Source organism: Atractosteus spatula, chromosome 6 (assembly GCF_055471065.1).
Source record: "Atractosteus spatula isolate fAtrSpa1 chromosome 6, fAtrSpa1.hap1, whole genome shotgun sequence".
NCBI lineage: Eukaryota > Metazoa > Chordata > Actinopteri > Semionotiformes > Lepisosteidae > Atractosteus > Atractosteus spatula.
Window position 1 is genome coordinate 40,625,671 of NC_142711.1, and position 16,115 is coordinate 40,641,785.

Consider the following 16,115-nt stretch of genomic DNA (forward strand, 5'->3'; position numbering starts at 1 on the left):
AGCTAATAACCATTCTGAGATTCCAATGTACAAAATAAACTTATTTACTCTGCATGTAAAAATAAAAACACTTTTCCTCCTTTAAAATCAATTACTCTCCCCTCACAGGAAATAAGCAAAACCTAAACAACAATATATTTCTAATATTAAAGGAGTGAAAAGAAACATCTTAACCATATTCATCCTTGGGTTATTGTGTTGGGCAGCACATACAGTATGTTATTCTGGAGAAAGACCATATCTTAGATAGCAGTCTTGTTGAAATGCTGCTAATGTTTCCCAAAACAGACAAAAACTAAAAAAGAATAATTGTTATTGAATATGAATGAGTGTCATTACAATCTCCTATCATTAACACTAATTTCTTCACATTGCATAGTTATGATTTTCAGAGCCCCTAGATAAGTCATGGATATAGACAGTATTTTCAAGAAACGTTTTATGTTTTTATTTGGGTTGGTTTTGGGGTTTCCCCCGACTCTAAAAAATCAAGTTCAGGTAGAAGGTGTTTTAAAGTGCATTGTGTTCCTTTTCAACCACCCATTGTACCCCTAAGATGCTGACAGACATGTTCCAGATTCTTCATGATAAGCAATTACAAACACAATACAGTAAATATACAGGAGATAATATAATGAACTTACTGCAAAGCTCAGTGTCTTCATCTGTGCCACCACAGCAGTCCAGGCGATAGTCACACAACGAGGAGGTAGGTAGACACATCCCATCACTGCAGGCAAATGTTCCCAGTGGGCAGGGAACTGACAATTCTGTCACTTCACAGTTAAAAAACTGAAAACTGTCCAAAGCTAGGTATCCACTGTGGTCAAGGATAGTTCCTTCAAAAGTCATCTGAGAAGCATAGCAAAGCAACTCTGATATGCATCTTACTCCATCTGATACGATGATACAATATATAGGAAAACAAAACAGCACCTATAAACTAAAATAACATATTGAAGTCTTTTTCAAAGGTTATGAACCTGATTCAGAAGAAAATACCAAATATAATTGTTGCTTCTTCTACAGTATATAGTTAATGTAGAATATACTAAGAATAGTCACAATATTCTAGACAGCGCTGTTACTTATTCTTGGTTTTTTTTCAATTTCAAGTAGTCCATAATCCAGGCTGCTAATCTGCAATATTAGCATTGTACAGTCAGCTTTTTGTAATCAATCATAGGCATAATGTTACATAATATGAGGGAACATTTTTTTTTAATTTAAACAAACTGGCCACAGTCAGTGCATTTCTTCATACCATTCATACTGACATATACTTCCGGGTTATTACTAATTAGGGGGGAAAGGGTTTATGGACCTAAAACAGTGCAAAATTCAATCTTGTGACCCAAGTAGGCTTACGTAAACACACTAAAACATTATTTTATCACTATATAAATATGTGTGTGTATGTGTTATACTGAATATCATAATTCAGTTCTCCTCTGAAAAAATAACCATATCGCAAAGTAACCATGTCTTTTCAAAAATGTCATTTTGCTCAAATTGCACATACTGTAGTTCTGTAACAGATCACCATTTTGCTTGGTTCTTGTGTTGTTGTAATAAAATGTTAAAAAAATATAATTTAAGTTATCTAAAATGGACAAGAGTTCACAGTACACTTTTGCCTTCAAGAAGGACTTGATCCTGAACAGCATGGGAACCATCTGGCTGAAAATCAGTTTGAAGTAGATTCTCAGTCACAACATACATTAGAAAGTTTAAAGCCCTCGAGGCAGCTACAAAGCTAGACATTCCAATTCAGGAATTCAAAGCTAGATAACTCATTTCAGGAGGAGGAATGGGATTTAACATTGTGGTGTCGTCCTAAACATTGTGTTTTGTAAAGTTCTTTTTTCCACAGACAGACTTTTTGGGAGCCGCTTAAATTCAGAGGCAGATTATATTTGGGTAAATATGGATTTTTTCATTAGTTTTTATTTTCATAACAACACCCTCTATCCTATCACCCTCCAAGTCCTCAACAAAAGCATCAGACAGATGGGAGACTGGGAACTACTGTAGTTTCAGATGACTAGGTATACAATTGATCGACTACAGTCTTGCAAAATTGAAACCAATCATTCGAAGATTAGGATTTCCGGAAGCCAAATTCATATTGGCATAAATGTCGTCCCATGAAAATTCTTTATCTTTAACATTCATTCTTATTCCAAATACTAACAGCTGCTAAGAGTTTGTACAAAACATAATAGAAGTAAAACAGAAAAGAAAGCCAGTCCCTTTGTTTTTCCCCTGAAATCTAATGCATTGGTAATGCATTGGGTGTACATACAACCTAGCCCCAGGAGACGACCTAGGCAAACATGAATACTGTATGTGAATTGCATTTACAGTATGTACTGCATGAGACATCTATCATCTATCGTACAGTTCTGATAATGTTTTTGAATTTGTGCAGATGACTGGCACAGCCATGGATATAACATTTAAATGTTACTTTTGGCATGCTCAGATCACTACACATTTATTTCCTTGGTAAATGACTGAAGTCTGATATTGAGAGTAGCATATATAAAATGAAGACTTTAATTGTATATTATTTTTCAGTCACTCATTGCAATATGTGGGTTAAATACTATGTATTTAAAAATATAACAAGAAGACAGTGAACTCAGTTTTTTCCTATAATAAATTACTTTAAAAAAACAATCCCAAATTAAGAATCATGATGATGAAGACCTAGATTACAAGTTGGTGGTGTTGTTTCATAGCAGAGAAGACATGTTGACACTCCTGCTTACCTGAACTTCTTCAAGACAATTTGAAAATTCAATTTCTCCTCCCAACCATTTATCGTGTGTTTCATTACTGTCATGGAACAGCTTTTGAATTCCCTGTCATGGACAAAAGCAATTACTAATCTTCATCACCTTCAAATAACATCATCAAAACAGTTTCCCTTTATTATCAAAACAATATACTTTTTGTTGTTAACAATGACAACATTAAGCACAAATGCTACAGCTGATGAAGGAGACACCAAACATCCAAATTCCATAAAATATACAACAATCCATAGAGATAGGGTGGATAACTTGATTACAGATATTTCAATGCAGTAACGAAGAGTTTAGTTAGAGTGGAAACCTATCACTGTACATATTTGAATTTTAATGTTAAAATTGTATGATTCTAAATTTCTGGAATCAGTTGCATTGTACAACTTACTGGGACTGGGGTTTTTAAATTCAGTACAGAACTGAACAAATACAATCAGACGTTGAAAACCTCTGAGAACACTGGAGAAATATGCACTCCACTCAGATAGCAGAAACTCCATGGAGATAGCACCCAAGGGCCCCAATACTATGGGGCAGCAATGTTAAGCACTGTGCCATTGTGCTGTCCAGATCAATATCCTTCAAAATTAGTTATCTGTATGTTACTGCAGGGCTGTGCCTCACTGAATAAAGCAGTGAAAACATTTCTATTTCAGACACATAAACATTGCTTATTTCTCCTGTAATGTAACATGTGATTTACAGTACATCACACGTGTGCTGTACAGCGTGTACAGCCATTGTAGTACTCAGCTAGTTGTGTGCCATCACCTGCCATCTACAATTCTATATTGTAGGCTTTATTAAACCAGAGTGGAACAGGCAATCTTTACTTTAGGACTTTAGGACTCAACCTGTGGTCCAAACGGAGACCTATACTAGCTTTGACACTCCGGAGTCTGTAATATTATCATAAACTATTAACTATCATAAACTAAACAGACTAAAGAGCTTTCATTTGACAAATTAAATTACAAGAATTACATGCGCTTGGTGTTATTTCTCTAGTAGTGAATTTACAGAAGAAGGGTATTTTTTAAATGAATGTTCTGTTTTCTCACCTTTTCTGTATGCAACCACAGCTTCAGTGTGTTATTTCCCTGAATATTGTAGTAAAATCGAAAGGCACAGCTAGGCCCTGAAGAGTGGTATTTGGAGCTGTTAAGGAAGACACTCTGGGAGAACGTATCGTTGTTAGCTGCAACCCACATGTAATGTCCTATTAGAAAATAGGGGCAATAAAGAAATCAGTCAAAACACAAAAAATACAAAATTCAGAAATCCAAAAATTTCTGAATATGTGAGAAATGAATTATTTTTCTAAAGAATAAAAAGAAAACATTGCTTCACAGTCAGTACTTTATTTATAGCTTTTCTATTGTTAAAAGTTGCTACGAGCAGTCACTAAACTGGGAATGTTTACATCTTTAACCAACTTTTACACATTTATTACAAAGCTAAAACTTAAAATGTGCATTGTGCATTTCAAAGTTGATTCTCTCTATATTGTGACACTCTCTCAAAGCAAATAAATGTATTCTAATTCTTGATATAAATACTAGAAGGAAGTGATATACTGTACAGTAGATACTAGAAGGAATTTAAGATGAACAGATATCCATGGCCAGATTATTCTACTGATTAAGGAAACCATTCATAGGCTATCAGAAATGTTTTAATAATCCCCATCCACCCATCCAAGGATTTCAAAACTGAATCACACATAGACCAATACGTCTTATTATATTACATGTAAGGCTATGGAAACAATAATTAGAACCAGAGAGGTTCACATATACAGTATGGTAATAACATCCTAGGGGATAATCTACAGTATATGGGTTTAGGAATGGTAGGTCTTGCTTAACTATGTAATTACTGAAGTACCACAGGGATTTGTATTAGGACCACAGCTCTTCATAATTTCTATCTTATCTAGATTTTTGTATACTGTAGTTAGCAAAATATTCAAATTTGCTAATGCTATTATTTTGGTATCATCTGCAAACAATATAGGAATGGCAAATGAAATGAGAAAATATGTAGAGAGAAGACTGGAAAACAACTTAAAGATGTAGAGAAGTATAGATTATTATATACATGGAAAAAATATACTGTACATAACTACAGATACAAAATGGTAAACACTGAGCTTGAAGAACCAATGAATGAGACTTAGGTGTTTAAGTCACTGCATCTTCTAGACAATGTGAAGAAACAAAAAGAAAAGCCAAATAAATAGAAAATGTGTGGTTAAAAGCATAAAATTTAAACCAATGCATGGTACATTAAAATTATACAGTGCGTTAGTAAGACATTAAAATTTAGGTCACAACATTAAAAAAAAATATTCGTGCTCTGGAATAGGGCCTTTAGAAGAGAAAACAGGTACATTCCAGAGCTTTAAGTAATGTTCTGATATGGTAAAACAACAAAACCTTTCTAGACTTGAAAAAAACATTCAAGGAAATTTGCTTTAATGATGTTTCAAAACATTAACGAAATCAGCAGTGAAACATGAAGCAATTGATACAAGCAGAGACTACTGTATGTAAAAGTAAATTTAAAACAGAGAAGAGGAGATTGTTTTTTACACAAAGTGAGTGGGAGTCTGTTACAGGCTACCCAGCCATATTATCAAAGTTGATGCTCAAAAAATAGAAGCTTTCTATCAAGAAATGGCTAAATGATACACACAGATCAATTAACTACTAGGAACCAAATTGGGCCAAATGCCTTACCTCTCATTTATTTTTATTTCAATTGTGGCACCATATTCATTACAAATGCTTCAGCCTTAAGAGCAACTGAAGTAAACACACCTGGCCAAATTAATTGTCTTACTAATGAAAAAGACCACAGGCCAGTCAAAGAATCAATTCTTTAGCAACTGAATTTTGTACCTGTGCTCTTACTAATTAGATTTTCTTAAGTATGCTTTAATGAATAAAGATAATATTATGATAAATGTTAAAAGAGAATTATTATTCTTCACAGAGTATTCTGTGAATTCTGAAAAAGTCTTCCTTGTTTTAAGAGTCTTATTTAGTTTACAGTATATAGATCATACAGTAGGGAATAATTAAACTGGAAATATCAAAAAGCCATTTTCACTTTACATTGATGACATTCTTCTAATAATGTAATAATATATTTAGTTATAAAGATTGTCATTGATATATTTGTAATGTTCTATCAAAGTGCAGTACACCACCTTGCACTCATGGAGAAATTGAAACACTGCATGCATCTAAAAGACGATACACACATTACTAGTAAAAAGTGTATTTGATTAAACAATAATGAATAAACATGCATCTAACCTATAACATAATATCCTGCCACCTAGGTGTTAAGTGAAAAAGAACTCAAAACGCAATGAAAAGTAATTTGAAAGCAGAATGTCTTTATTGTGGAGTTTTCAGAAAGCAAACCATCATCTGAAAACGCACATCCCAATGTAAAGCAAAGTAAAACAACTTTAATATTCAGAAACAAGCAAGGCTTAGACTTTTTTGCTTACCTTCTGAGGAGCGGAGGCTGTGATCCTGAATGGGTGCACTCTCATTCACAGAGATACCCCCAGCTTTAACCCAAGACCACCTAGCTTGTTCCACTGTCTCAGCAGTCCACCATCCACATTGACCAGATTCAAAATCACATGTGTCAGCTGACAAAAGTAAGACGTACAGATTAAACTGGTGGATTCATTTCCTGTTCTTTCTAAATCACCAACATTGGGTTACTGCCTTTGCAGATTTGTAAGAAAAAATTCTGCAGAGCCAAAAAGCTTTTATCACAAAGCAGGTGTGATTTTTCAAGGAACCAATGTAAAATAAGGTGCACCCTGAATGAAATGCCAGTGTATCACAAGGCAGACATACAGACACAAACAGGACTAGTTTTTTTTTTTTCCCAGAAGCCAATTAACCTACCAGTATGTTTTTGAACTATGGGGGAAAGGGAGGAAACCAGAGCACCTGGAGGAAACCCATGACAACACATGGAGAACATAAACCAAACCCCAACTGACAGCACCCCAGGTGTGGAACCCAGGGCCCCGGACTATTATTTACTATTATTATCAAGCTGTGCCAGAAAATAAAAGAACACGTGTGACGTGTAACACTCAGCTGGTGTCAGAACTTGATCTTTCATACTGATAATAATCTATTTCATACTTTATATCGCCCCAGTTGTAATACTGATTTACTGTATGTATTAAATTACTATAACTGAATTAGATAAGATACGAAAGTTCAAATAAAATCAGAATGTAAATCATTTCTAAGAATCTATGCAATATTTTAACTGCCTGATTTTTAAAAGGGAAGAACATCTTACCCAAGGTAGATATACAGCCTTCACTGAATGAAATGTCATCAATGGCCAGTGCTTCTGAGGGCTCACTGACATGAAATATTTGCCCATAAATAACAACCTACAAAAGAGGACATGTTAAACCCCATCACTCACAGCTAAATGTGTAAAAGTCAGTTCTGATACACATAGGGTTTACTGTTAAGTACATCGAAAAGGTCTGAAATATTTAGCACTTTATTTTGTTGATTTAGCAGCCCTTTGTAGTGATTTCCCCAACCTGATCAAAGTTCAGAAGCTAGTTAGTTTACATTGTGTTTTTTATGGCACCCAGGTGGACAAAATGGCTCAATAATAAATTAATTACATTTTATCACAACACTGATCAATTTGTTTCATTCAATCAGAATGTTGGAAAATATTCTAAGAACAACTAACATCTGAGTCTCATAACTCCTTTTCTCTTCTTTTACTTTCACATGGGCTATTACAACTCAGTTGTTACAAATACAACAAAATAAATTAAGCAGAGGAAATTACATGATTACATGATTTTTTGTCTTTGTCCATGCCTAACTACCCTTCTCCTAGTGTGGAAAGCTGTCTGAGAATACAGATCAGGGAACGTTTCCATGGCAGTTCAGGCACTGAACTACACTTCTGTAGGAAAATACTAATCAAACCTTTTTTTATTTTAAAAACCAGAAAAGCTATCTTTGTTGTTTTAGGCTTTCTAGTCCTTTGCTTTTCATATGCTGGTACTTTTGATACCAGAGGGCTTCAACAGTCAGCAGAAACCTAAATTCAAAACAAAAATGAACTACCGAACTTTTCAGCAAGGTCATTGTAAGCCCTCATTGGACCAGGTACCATCTTGACTTGTCTTGACTCAATTATATTTTTTACACTTTTGTGTTCAGGTGGAAGCTGCACATTGGCGGTGGAGTCCCCATTACCTGTAAAGCGCTTTGATTGGAGTGTCCAGAAAAGCACTATATAAGTATAAGCAATTATTATTATTATTATTATTATTATTATTATTATTATTTGTTCTGCTACAAAACCCTAGTATTTTCTAAAGTTTTTGAAGTTAGTGTTCCTAAATACAGACACAGCTCAAACAACTGAGGTACAGAATTCGGTTGAGCTCACAGCAATTGAACAACTGAAATAAACACACAGGTCTTCATCCCCAAATATTAGCTTCGGTAATATTTGTTAAGAGATTTTTCTAGAAAACAGGTACCACAAAGCCAAGCATTTTACATAAAATGTTAAATGTTATGTTTTAAAAAAAAAGCAGGGCAGTGCAGTGGTTCTGTGGCTAAGGATCTGCGCCTGTAGATGGAAGGTTGCCGGTTCAAATCCCATGGCTGGCAGAGGAAATCTACTCCGTTAGGCCCCTGAGCAAGGCCCTTTACCTCAACTGCTCCAGGGGTGCTGTACAATGGGCTGACCTTGTGCTCTGACCCCAAGCTTCTCTCTCTGTCTGTGTGTCTTTGTCTCATAGAGTGCAAGCTCGGGTATGTGAAAAGGTGAATTCCTAATGCAAGAAATTGTATGTGGCTAATAAAATGATGTTATGTTAAACATACCATTATTATGAAGAAAAATTATACAATAAAAAAGTACAATAAACACATCTTCAAGAAATCTCCCAAATTTATAGTATGTTCTGTAAAATCTGACACAATTAAATCAAGTGTCATGTAATTCTGTAACTTACAATAATGATAAATGTAAAGTAGCATATATGTTATGTAGCATATTAGTACTGTATATCCAATATACAATATTCTTAACACTAAATGACAAAAATCTTCAAACAAATAGCGAGTGGTAAATTCCATGAATTCTCACATCACTGACAGTTTATACTGACAATGTTAAAAGCATACAGTGCATTTTGTGACTTGCATCATTGAAAGAAAAAAATATGAATCTCTCAAAATTTAGAAAACAAATACAAACCTCAAATTTCTCAGAACTGTTTAGTGTAACAACTGTGCGCATCCACTGCTCTTTCTGAGGTGTGGATTGTGTCCAAACCTCCCTATAGGGACCAGCATCCAGCAAGCGAACACCGAGTGTGCCATTCAGTCTCCCAAAGTGATGATAAAAGGTCATCTGCAAGGAGAGAGACAGTTGAACAATATATCACATGACAAGTGTTCAGAATATAACAATGTACCGTAAGAAAGTTATATTGTCTGAATTACCTGACAAGAGTTAGTTGGAAGGAAAACAACACTTCTCAAACTAGCAAATGGCTGCTCTCCATCTTGTTGTGACAGTGATAAGTAATGGGCTATTGAAAGAGATAGAAGTTACAATTTAAATTAATTTGTTTTAGAGTTTCTCTTTATATTCATTGTACTTGTGCACCTTAAGTGTATCACATTACACGTGCATGAGCAAACAGTTTACGGCCCTGGTCAAATTCATAATTTAAGAGTTTTAAATATCTTTAAATGAGTTAAGGTTAGGTTTATATACATTTTTATACCTGGATGAATCAGATAAAGTGGTTTATCAGAAAGAGGTATGTTGTAAAATCCTCAAATATTCCAGAATTCAGTTTGATTTTTAAATTTTATATTAATTCATGACCATTGTAAATACCCAATACAGATGCCTAAAGGAAATTTAAACAAGTAGACAATATAGTTTAAAGATCATACAGGCAATAAATTGAGACAGGGTCAGATAATGAAATATGAATGCACACATTCAGACAATATATACTGTACACAAACATACAGAGTACATATGACTGGATACTAACATCCTGGGAAGCATACAGCATCTAGTGTCCTGATAGGTCCTCTAACTGAGCATTTTCCTAGTGTTTCTGTGCATTAAGCCTGTCTGACATTGGTGTGGGTTTTTGGGGATGTATTAATGAGATATTGTAGTTTCCAGGAACAGCTCTCAAGACTGGTTATGCATTGTGGACAAGGTATAAAATACATTTTGAAAAGACGTAAAAATCAGACATGTTAAATAAATGAAGAATAATCAAAAAAGCATTAAGTCATCTTAAATCTTAAGTATCTTCTGCATCTTTCTGTGAATGTCCTTAATAATCTTTTACACACTACAGACTAAAACTTCAAAAGTATGTAATTATTTTTAATATTATCATGTTGTTTTTAAACTTTTCGTTGCCATCTCAAATTTTGGGAAAGGGTAACCCAGAATTTGGGCCTGGTTAAAAGAGAAGCTTTATATAATATTTGTAGAATATATATTTACATTACTGTTTGTTTATACTATTATCTCACAAATTATGCCATATTTATTTAAGACACATTTAAAGACAATTACAGTATACCACTTAATTAGCTGTATTTTGTTTCCTATAGCCTTGGAATGGATTATAAACATAAAATATAAATTCAGACATCTCAAAGCTTTATTTGTGTTTTTCAAAAATGTATAATTCCACACTACAAACACATTTAATCAGACTGTAACTGTTTAAAACAGAATTTGAAAGAGATATAGTTTTGATAATATCAATTTAATTTTGGGAACGGTGTCAGAGATGCAGGAGTTGGTGAAATTGTCAGGTGACACATTTGCCACAATTGCACTTACTGTACCTCTTCTTTTAAAAGAGTCATGTGAACACAATGATGATGGGAACTACCCCATTAGAGGAGTTACAAAAGGAAATCTCTGCTCCTATAAAACACTTATGTGAGCTGACATTAGGCTCAGGACTTAAGTTACCCTTAAGCTCATCGACACTCACTTAATTAGATAAAGGTACTCAGAGCTGGTCAGTCCCAGACCAGTATTAGTGCTATTCTACAATGTTGGGTCTGTGTTATACTGTAAGTGTTCTGCACCAATATCAGTAAAATATTGAGATGATAATGACTATAACTATAAATGGACTGGAGCACTGACACTGATGTTAACATGAAGTTTTTTTATACAGCAGTGAAAGAAAACATAGTTATTCAATACCTGTACAGTTCCCCAAATGGTCAGAAGTTGGTTTGATATTGGTTAAGCCGTTTCTTCTAGTCCATAATGTTTGTGAGTCTTTGCTATGTGACATATTACAGTAGCCATTCTCAAAGTTGCATCTTTCAGAGGCAGAGCCTTTAAAGAAACAAAAAAAAATATTACTTTGCATGTACTGTATGTAGCATTTTTCATCCCAAAGGATTCCAATATACAGTACCTTTACATAGAAAGGGACGCATGTCATCCAGTATTAAAACACCAACCTAAGAGACAGGAGTCATTATGGCCCAAAAACCCTCTACACAGCAAATCAGGTGTATGTGTTTAGAATTGAACAGTCATGTTATATTTTAAATGGTAACTAGGCTATATGTCTTATATGTTTATATAACATATAAAATATGTTATATTTTCAAGAAATTTGATTATTGGACTTGGGCCGTGTCCCAATATGCACACTTGCGGTCTTGTGCCCATTATATGTGCATTCTCGCTGTAGTCTGCAAGGGCTCAGGGTGGTCCCATTTCTAAATTTGTGTTTCACAATGGTTCTCCCTTAATGCGCCCTTCTCTGAGTGGAGTTTACTGAAGGAAATTACCCCAGGTTCTTTACAGAATGGTAACATTGGTGACATTTAAAGCAGAAAGAAGTTGCCATGGAGAATAAAATATTCATAAAATTAAATTTTCGACAGTTTTAAAACTCATAACATTTTAATTGAAAACAACATTTCACGAGATTACTTTAGATTCATACTGTATGTATTCTAGCAAGTTTTTGACATAAAGCTTTGATTTCGTTGCCCCCATTTCGACTGATGAATATTTGTTTACCTGCAGTGTATTTTTTATAGGGTATAGCCAAAGTATAATGAGGTATTGCCAAGTTTACCTTATTTAGTTTACTTTGATTTAATGTGAATGAACCTCATACTGTCATTATTGTACTGGGACAGACATTATGAAATGTATTTAGTAGTACAAAGCTTTGAATAAACAGCCAAGGTTTCCTTAGTTTAATTCACCTGTTGTGAGTTGAGCCAGCTCAACATGAATGAACATGCTGTGTCACTACTTTTGTGCAGGGATAGACAAGAAAAACTGCGGGCACACAATGAAAAATTTACTCTTAAAAAATCCTGCCGACATGCACTTAGCCACTGGAAAAGAAGTATCAACTATGGACAGCATTTTGACTGTGAGCCGTGCAACAAATGAGTGATGTCAGGCAACGATGTCAACTTTTGCAAGTTGACTGCATATTCCTTTAAGGCAATAGCTGCATGACATATCTGACCCATTGAGCACACCATATGTATATTGTCATTTAAGATGTTTTTTCCTTTGCTGTAGATATTTTGAGTTTGTCTGTATTCTTGGTGCATTTTAACCTCAGGTTTTTCTTCAGGATGTAAAACATAGGCTCAATTGGATTTAAATCTGGACACTGATTTAGCCAGTCTAATATTTTCCACTTTTTTCCTGTCATGCTGCATAGTGAAGGATATCCCAATACCTTAGTACATTAGCTAATACATTAGCAGACAAAATGTTTCTGTGAAATTCAGAATTTGTTCTGCTGTTGCCATCAATAGAAATGAGTGCTATACTTTTTGGCAGAATTTTAGGTTTATCTGGAGAACATCACTTTAGCAAAGCAGGAGAAAACAGATTTATTCTAAAAGAAAGAGTGTGAAGCCCTGTATGAGTTAAGAAATAACATGAAAATTACAGTTCTGCTTACTTCAATCTATCATTTAATAGAGTTTTCCGTGCTTTACATTAGAGAGCTTCAAGTTTGACAGTCTGATCCTGATACACTGTGTTCACGTTCCAAGGTCATGCTGCATCTTCTAAAGCTTAACCTTCACATTAACTTCAATAGTTTTATACCAATGCATGTTTTAAAACTAAGCCCCTCTTGTCTTCTCCTTATTATTATTGTATTTTTACTATGTGTGGAACACTAACGGTGTCACAGGAAGACACATTATCATGCACCATAAATAAGAGCAGTTAAAGCTGAAAGGTTTTCATCATTTCTGAATGTCAAAGAATGACAAAAGTGGGCGTAGGGCAGCTGCTTAGAGGACTATGTCAGCTTTAAGTCTTCATATAATAGTGTTTTTGCCAGCATTTGCAGTTTTTTCCTTTTTGTGTCTGCTTTCTTCCTTTAATGAAGGTTTACAAGTCTTTCTGGTGCAAACGATAGGGTGCATGACAATCATTTTGTTCATAAGCATCCAACAATGACCCATCAGTCAGAGATGACATGTTAGATTGTTTAGTGATGCCGAGCAGAACCTGGAATGGGAGCTCAGATAAGAAGCACAAGGGACAGAGGAGGATGGGACAGTGCATCGTCAGCTATATACTGTATGGTCAGTTTCCATATTTCCCCCCACTCGTTGGGTTTTCTTATCTCCTGTGACACTCCTGCCCCTTTAAGTCCAGGAGTTCAGAACTGAGGAGGATGTATAAGCCTTGGGAGAAGGGGCTTAAAGAAGGACTCAGAGAGCAGCAGAGGTCGGCTCAGAAAACGTCAGAATTCAGTAGGCTCAGAAATTGTAGGGAGTAGTAGGAAAGAGGGGATATAATCGAACATTCAGTATGCTTGGGAGCTGTTGGGACAGTGGAGAATACTATGGGCAATTGAAGAACAAACAAAAGTTTTGTCTCCTTCTTTATCTCAAAAATGTGCCCAGGACAGATATTTATTTGTCCCTCCTAAGCTGCTTATTTTTGCAAAACTGATTATGTAACTATGATTGTACAAAAAATGGAAGGTTTTAAGCTTCACAAAGGGATATATATATATATTGAAATGCAAACATATTAAGTGAAATCATCTGACATCAAGACAGAAATCTGTTGCCCTGAACAAGTTGAAAGCTCTGTAGTGTGCAAAATTGTATTTAATCATACATTCTCCTAATAGATTAAGCTAAAAGAAAATAATATTTTCCAAGGGCTAGACATATTTTTTTTCTGTAGTAGGTGCTGTACTTTTACTACAAATATATAATCTCAAAATTTCAAAATAAACAGAAAACATTTAGAAAAGAAAAAATAAAATAATATTAATACATAAAGTTTACACTGGTAATGTTAAAGTTTCTACTCCGACAAAGTTTTTTCAGACCTTACAATATTGGCAATATGGACATTCATCCTAATGCCACTTCAAATAAAAAAGTCTTGGATAATATAGTTACTCTCATACTGTCTGAAAAGACTGAAGATGTGACACAGCGTTGACAACTAAAATTGTTTTTTTACCATTTAACAAAGCAGTTAGTTAAAATGAGCAATAAAAATCATCAGCTGGAGCAAAACCCAAATAGCATTTGAAGCCTAGCTTTTTAGCATTTAGATCTTGGCAGATGTGACCAATAAGATTAACTCAACAGAATTATGGCTTCATAATTCAAAATGAACCTACAGTATACCTAACACCAAACAGGTGTTTAAAGAATTTCTAATGGTCAAGGGTAACTATGAAAAAACAAACGATAAGACTGGTATACTCACAGTCATTCTCATCACTGCTGTCCCCACACTGGTCAGTGAAATCACAGATGCTGTCTTCAGGGACACAAGAGCCTCTTAAACACTGAAACTCCCCAGCTGAGCAGGGCCTGGGTGCTGGAAAAGCCAGGTAGTATATGACACACAAAATACACCAATCACGTTGCATTAGAAAGGGCATTAGAACATAAAAAATAACAATATTGGAATACTGTGGTAGACAGAGATATGCCACAAAAACAGACTAGAAACAAAAACCTTGATTCACTAATGCTCAGTGACAGTCTGACGCACTACTTTATAAATGGTAACAATGGTGCAAAGTTCTTCCTACAATAAAACATACCTAAATGTTTACCGACACAAAGGTGAATTCCTAATCGGCACCACTAGTCAATAAAAATGTAATTGCTAAGTGAATGGCTCATAGATTTGTTCAAGGGATTATGCTTTCTGTGGAGACTGATTATGAGGATAGATACATTTTCTTTTTTTTTATCAATGTGTGTATTAAATTGCAATAGTTGTAGGTCCATTTTATTTTAGAATATAATATCCTGGGAGAAGAGAAGTGCTTGCTGTCCATGCACTATACAATAACAGGACATATTCACACCTTTCATATGAAACAATCTAATCATTAATTAATTTAATCAAATAACTATTAAGTCCAAACCTACACCATCAGTGATATATTTTTAAGTAGAAATAAGTAAAGAGAAATGCAGATAATAGATAATTGATCAGGTGAAATCAGGAAGCAACAGCTTCAGAGGTTGGTGTATATCTGATGTCTGATGGAAGACAAATCCTCTTAGTTGTGCTACATTAGAGTAAGAAGTGAAGATGGTGTCTGACCAGTTGTAGAACCTGTAATTGGAATTGAGTAAGCATCATTGCTGCACCTGAAGAAGGCTCCAAGGCCAAAACGCTTTGTTTTCTTTCTTCTCTTTTCAGCATGGAATAAACCTATTACTTGTATCATTGCTGCATGGCTTTTTATAGAGGAACTTTGTAGTTACAACTCAAACAAGAATGGAGGTAATAAAATAAAAAGGACTGTTTTTTTTTGGCTGCACTTGTGTGTCTGTTTACCAATACTCACCTATCAAAAGATTGAAAAGATATTGCTGATACAGTAAGTGTCATGGATAGGAGACCCTTCAAACAAGACTTATTCTTGCTTAGTTCACAACTACACTAACTAGCATTGTAAAGGATGCTAGGAACCTCCTTTCTTTACCACTGGTTCTATTCATCTCCCAAATTCACCAGTGATAGCAGACCAGCAAAAGACACAAGTACCCTTTTTATTTTCTATTGGTTAACAGCATTCAGCACTATACACTCACACACATTATATAAAAACAATTCTAAAAGACATGCATTCCAGACATCTGCTATACTGTGTATCTCCTGAGAGATCAACACAAATAAGACTTCCAATGTACATGTAAATATGGCAATACATTCCTC

General features: G+C 34.7%; 1 protein-coding gene across 1 annotated transcript in view; it reads right to left on the reverse strand.

The window, feature by feature from the left end:
- Positions 1 to 16,115, reverse strand: part of malrd1 (MAM and LDL receptor class A domain containing 1) — a 170,356-nt gene that overhangs the window by 132,892 nt on the left and 21,349 nt on the right. Inside the window, exons 3-11 of the mRNA XM_088918156.1 lie at positions 14,643 to 14,756; positions 11,109 to 11,246; positions 9,353 to 9,441; positions 9,105 to 9,260; positions 7,158 to 7,254; positions 6,337 to 6,483; positions 3,875 to 4,032; positions 2,775 to 2,867; positions 645 to 852 (exon numbers count right to left, since the gene is read on the reverse strand). Coding sequence (XP_088774282.1) covers positions 645 to 852; positions 2,775 to 2,867; positions 3,875 to 4,032; positions 6,337 to 6,483; positions 7,158 to 7,254; positions 9,105 to 9,260; positions 9,353 to 9,441; positions 11,109 to 11,246; positions 14,643 to 14,756 — 1,200 coding nt within the window. The remainder of the gene's footprint in view (positions 1 to 644; positions 853 to 2,774; positions 2,868 to 3,874; positions 4,033 to 6,336; positions 6,484 to 7,157; positions 7,255 to 9,104; positions 9,261 to 9,352; positions 9,442 to 11,108; positions 11,247 to 14,642; positions 14,757 to 16,115) is intronic.